Source organism: Notothenia rossii (assembly GCF_949606895.1).
Source record: "Notothenia rossii genome assembly, chromosome: 4".
Classification (NCBI taxonomy): domain Eukaryota; kingdom Metazoa; phylum Chordata; class Actinopteri; order Perciformes; family Nototheniidae; genus Notothenia; species Notothenia rossii.
Window position 1 is genome coordinate 87,532,526 of NC_136902.1, and position 5,519 is coordinate 87,538,044.

Here is a 5,519-nt window from a genome sequence, read left to right on the forward strand (position 1 = left end):
GTCGAATGCACTTATTGTAAGTCGCTTTGGATAAAAGTGTCAGCTAAATGCAATGTAATGTAATAATATAATATAATTGTATTGTGAATACAAGTTTATTAAGTTGGCAACCTTCAACAAATAAAGGTTGCTACAATTACATTTTAAACCAATACATTTGAACGTTCATAGAAACACCTTGGTCTCAGGATCATGGACAGACCATGTATGTCCTTGGTCAGACCATGGTCAGACCATGGACATTAACCATGGACATACGTGATCTGTCCGTGATATTGTCCATGGTTGACCATGGTCTGACCATGGACGTTAAATGGCACCATGGATGAATCATGGAAACCCACGGCCAAGTGAAACATGGACAGACCACGGTAATTCATGGACATCAAAGACGTGGTTAGCCGTGGTCTGTCCATGGTATAGTTAACCGTGGTTTTCCGTGATTGATCTGTGGTGCCATTTAATGTCCGTGGTCTGACCATGGACAACCATGGTCTTATCGAGGCTTGCAATAGTATGGCCGTGGATGTCCATGGAGAGACCATGGTCATCCATGGTCTGACCATGGACTTCGATGGTCAGACCATGGACATCCATGGTCAGACCATGGTGCCATTTAACGTCCATGGACAATATTATGGTCAATGGTCAGACCATGGATATCCATGGTCTGACCATGGGTGTTCCACCCCTGAAGTTATAGAAAGCTTACCAATTTGGTCAATTGTTACCAAGGTTGTATATAACAAGACTTACCATAATGTCCACATAATGCTCCAGGGGGGGGAGGGGGGGCTACAGACAGGACAAATTTAACTTGCATCTAAAGTCTACAGATATAAATGTGCTAAGATTGCATTTCAAAATGTTTATTAATATCTTATCATGACACTCTTGTACAAGAAATACTACACAGGATGTTTTTTAACGAATCTCAGAGAACAGACAGTGGTCAAAACTTAATTCACACAATTACATGAAAGGTTTGTCAATCCATGGGAACATTTTACAGTATTTATAACATTTAAGTAGAATCCTTGTCTGCTTTACCACAAACGATACATAACCAGTTCCCTTACTTACATATGACATTGTATGAAGAAATATGTGTGCCAGATATATGTTCACCATAACAACATACATTTTCTTCCCAAATGTACACTTAAGTCAGTTTTCACACTTTTTTTAAGCCTTTTTGCACATGGTGCACCTTCTCCACCATATCCTTGTCTTTCATTTCGGGAAAGCGTCCCCGCATCAAGTCCTTGTATACCAGGAACTTATCTTCCGGAAATCGTGGCTTTGGTGGAGTCATCCGGTTGGGAGCTTTCCCGGACACACTGTGGCTGAGGAGATCGTCTTTGGAGAACAACTGTGTCAGCAGCCGTCTGGCTGCTTTGAAGGTGCTCGTCTCCAAGACGACAGTTGCACGCAGCTCCTCCATGGTGTTGCCATTGTACCGTGGCTCACAAACTGCCACACGCCCCTCGCGGTTCTTTTCCAGTTCGCGAACTCTTCTCTTGAGTTTCCTTATACTCTCCTGTGATTCCGCAAACTGACCTTGCAGCTCGTACAGGTTCTTGGCTAGTCTGAAAAATAAAGATTGCTTAAAAATATAATGCCGAAGTAAAAACAATACAGACGGAACAAAAATTACATCTACCACAGTCTTCAAATATATAATTTGCTGCCATATCAGACAATGTGTAAACACTATTTTGGAGTCATATAATATTAACCACATTATTTTCCTTCCCAGCAAACAGTATATTATAAAAAGGGAACATCTGTATCTGTTAACAATATAAAAAAATATATATATATAAATATATATAACATATATAATAATATATATAATTAATATATATAATTAAAATAACTTACTGGGCAACATTGATATCCTTTCCAGCTGCAAAGGGAGATCTGTAAAAACAAATACCCAAAAACTAGAACCTAAAAGGTAATGTGTGAAGTTGAAGCAGTATACAAAAAGGTTCACCATGTTCACCTGGTATCAATATTCATTCCATCTTAAAATAAGGAATAAACAGATTTTAAACAACATTTTGCTGATTGTCTTCTACACGTCTCTGGCTGCAGTCAATTGGAACTGCGCAAGTAATTTACCTTTTCAATTTATGACTGATATTTCCAAGTCGACTCCAATGAAGTCCAGTGATGTTCAACACTAGACCTTTGAAGGTATGTGTGAAATTTATCAAGTTCAGTCTGCATATTTGTGCATGGTTTTATCAGCAGATAAACTTCCTAATAGATCTTTTCACAATGATAGTGTGCTACATTTTGTTCTCATTTACACACATATACATATACATATACGTATATGTATATGTATATGTATATGTATATAATATTAATATTACCTGTGCTTCTTTTTGGTGATCGTTGGAGATGGCGACCCCAGTTCCAGTCTCCTGTGAGCAGAGGGGGAGGCTGTGCCATGCTGTGGAGGTGAGCGACTGCATCTGGGTGCAGCCTTTTGAGGCGACTGGCTGTGGCTGCGTGCTGACGGTGCAGCCTTTCTGGGCGATGACCGGTTGCAGCGAGGTATTGTGTTCCTCTGAGGCGATGGGCTGTGGCTGTATCTAAAACCTAAACCCTCTAAAGATCATATCAACCCTCCCGACTTGAAATGATCAATTTATTAATATGAATCTGAAATAAATGCAACTGGAAAAAAACGGCCGCCATCTTGTGAAATTATCTATTTATTTAAATATTAAAAACTTATTTTTCTTCAAATGGATCATATTTCTGGTCTCTGATATGTTAATAATCAAATGTACTCACCCTCAACGTTGAAAGATCAGTATTTCAATGTGGATGTCAAAGGTTTTTAGCAGAGTCTTCTCTCAGCTGCCGTCCTATGTAAACGCTAGACAGGAAGTGGCTGTTCCGCCACCCGGAAGTGACGCCAAAAACGGCGGAATTAAAGGTAACATGACCATTAGCACTCATAGTGGTTACTCCATGAACTGCAAGCAAATTATAATATACCAAATGTCCGTAAAGACAGTGTATTTAAATAAAAAAATATATAAATCCGTTTTTTAGATTTTTAAAAAATATATATTTTATTTTTTAACTCATTCCACCCTAAATGTATTTATCTATATAAGAGTAAGAGTAAAGTTAGAGTGGTATATATTAAAGTAAATAAATAAAGAAGTATTCTAAAGATCAAACCGTGAACATTAAAAAACTTCTGGTACAGGTTACACTTCTATTGTGTTTTTAAAAAATTCTAATATTTAAAGAGTGAATATAAGCGGACATTTAAACGCCATCACTCAGTAGAATTGGTCAGTTGACCTCTTCTACTTTTAGTCTAACCACAAAGTTTCGCGGTCCGACTAAGGTTTTAAGTGTAAATCTATTAAATGATTATGTTATTTTTTAAGTATAAGTAAGGAGGTTCTAAAAGGATTTAATATAAGATATATCTTAATATAAGATATATCTGGCACACTTAATTATATTTGTTCATATTGAAGTAAGGGAACTGGTTCTGTCTTGTTTTTGGTAAAGCAGACAAGGATTCTACTTGGGAGTCCAATATTGTAAAATGTTTCCATGTATTGACAAAATTGTAACCTTTCATGTAATTGTGTGAATTAAGTTTTGTACCACTGTCTGTTCTCTGACATTCTTATTGTATTCATATGAAATTGGCACTGTTGTTTACATTTTCAATGTCAGTCTACCAGGTAAATAGAGCACATGTCCAAAAAAAATTCCTAAATATGTAGTGCGTGCCAAACCCTAATTTTCATGTTGGCAGGGGTATTGCTAATGTCATATTTGCAAACAATTTATTATTTCTGCTGACGAACATGTAGGTCACATATTTAATGTTATTTGATCAGACATTACATTTATCTGTACATTCTGAAATAAATTAAATGTGTCTATTATAAATACTGTATGTTGTGCCTTCATATTTTTCATAAATCCCCAGTTCAGCCCTGTGTAACTCACTACTCCAGGACAAACAAAAAGAGTCAGAACTGAGACAAAAAGATTGGCACCAATATCTTTGATCTGCATTCAACATTGAGACCACAGAAGAACATGATCATTTCATGGTTAGAAATATCAGAATTCTATCCATGTTTTACCATGTTTCATGACCACAGAAAAGCATGAATATTTCATGGATAAAAATATCAGTGATTGTCCATGTTTCACCGTGTTGCATGACCATGGAAAATCATGGATATTTCATGGATGGAAATAATATAGGATTTGTCCATGTTTGTGCATGTTTCATGACCATGGAAAATCATGGTCAATTCATTGCCAGACAAGTGAACATGTTTTTCCATGTTTCATGACCATGGACAATCATGGTCAGTTCACGGCCAGGCGGGTAGTACGTGTTCTGTCCATGTTTCATGACCATGGACAAACCACGGACAAACATACCATGGACACCCACCATGGACAGATCACGGATGTCCATGGATGACCATGGTCATCCATGAGTTTTCCGTGAAACATGGATGACACGAGACCAATGCATTTAAATAAGGGGTGGTAATAGGTACGAAATATATGATTGAATATTTTGTACATAGAAATGTTTTCTTTTTGAATTCTTACATGACTAGGGGTAGTCGATATTGGCAAACAACTTGTATCTGCAATATTTCTAGATATGGAACCGAAATAAGACAAAACAAGAAGAGAAAACACTTGAAACAGCAACTGCACAGCTGATGTAGTGAAGAGGCTCAATGAAATATGGATTTAACATTTCATCGACTGCACAGAAAAACCTTTTAAAACATGTGAGTGCAGAGAAAACTATGATAGTAGCTTGTGCTGCAAAGATTATCTTAATACCATGGAGTGTGTGAGGGGTGTTATTTTCTGATCTGGTACTTTGTGCTCACGAGAATCTGTGAGAGTTTGTTTCGTGTGTGCAACCCAATAACAAGTCTTTCAAGACTTGTGCATGATTCCAGCTACAGTAAAGGTACATTTTTAAGAAATTCAGAAAATCCTTACCAATAAAAAGTGCTACTGTAGATACTGTATAGTCCAAGGTCTTTGAAACCTGAATTCTCTTGGGTTTTGAGAACTGCATTGATAACAGACTTGCCACTGTTGAACAGAATAATTTATCTTTTAATTCTCAATCACAATGAGAATTTCTATGTTTAAAAGTATGAAACCCCTTCAACATGCAAGTCCAACACAGTGAAAACCTGCTTTTTTTATCATGTGATTCACGGTATATCGATAAAAAACAACAAATGAAGCTCAGCGCAAGTTCAGGCAGGAAGACCTATCACTTCGTATTGCGCGTCATGGCAATACTCGCTCCCTTCACTAATTGATAGGGAGCGCCACTCCTCAAGCTAACCTATCACTTCCCTCCATCCACAAGCCTAATTATCGCACCTCTTAATCCCTCTATATATGCTCTCCCCTTTTCCATCAGCTGTCTTCCAGGTGTCAACGCGCAACCCTCCTCCACCCTTTCGCCTCCTGCT

The 5,519-nt window shown here is 37.5% G+C and overlaps 1 protein-coding gene across 1 annotated transcript; it reads right to left on the reverse strand.

The window, feature by feature from the left end:
* Positions 1 to 936: 936 nt before the first annotated feature.
* On the reverse strand, positions 937 to 3,021 carry LOC307038004 (uncharacterized protein). Its single transcript, XM_079679293.1, has 5 exons — positions 2,812 to 3,021; positions 2,385 to 2,647; positions 2,128 to 2,194; positions 1,885 to 1,923; positions 937 to 1,589 (listed from the first exon to the last, which is right to left on the reverse strand). The coding sequence occupies exons 2-5, from the start codon at positions 2,461 to 2,463 to the stop codon at positions 1,175 to 1,177; spliced, it is 600 nt and encodes a 199-aa protein (XP_079535419.1). The 5' UTR covers positions 2,464 to 2,647; positions 2,812 to 3,021; the 3' UTR covers positions 937 to 1,174.
* Between the last annotated feature and the right edge of the window lie 2,498 nt (positions 3,022 to 5,519).

Excerpts from the sequence above, each read along its gene's own strand:
- LOC307038004 (XM_079679293.1), bottom strand. The coding sequence starts at position 2,463 with ATGGCACAGCCTCCCCCTCTGCTCACAGGAGACTGGAACTGGGGTCGC. Across the intron at positions 1,924-2,127 it reads ATCAGTCATAAATTGAAAAG|ATCTCCCTTTGCAGCTGGAA; the intron begins GTAAATTACTTG and ends TTGTTTTTACAG. Across the intron at positions 1,590-1,884 it reads AAGGATATCAATGTTGCCCA|ACTAGCCAAGAACCTGTACG; the intron begins GTAAGTTATTTT and ends TTTATTTTTCAG.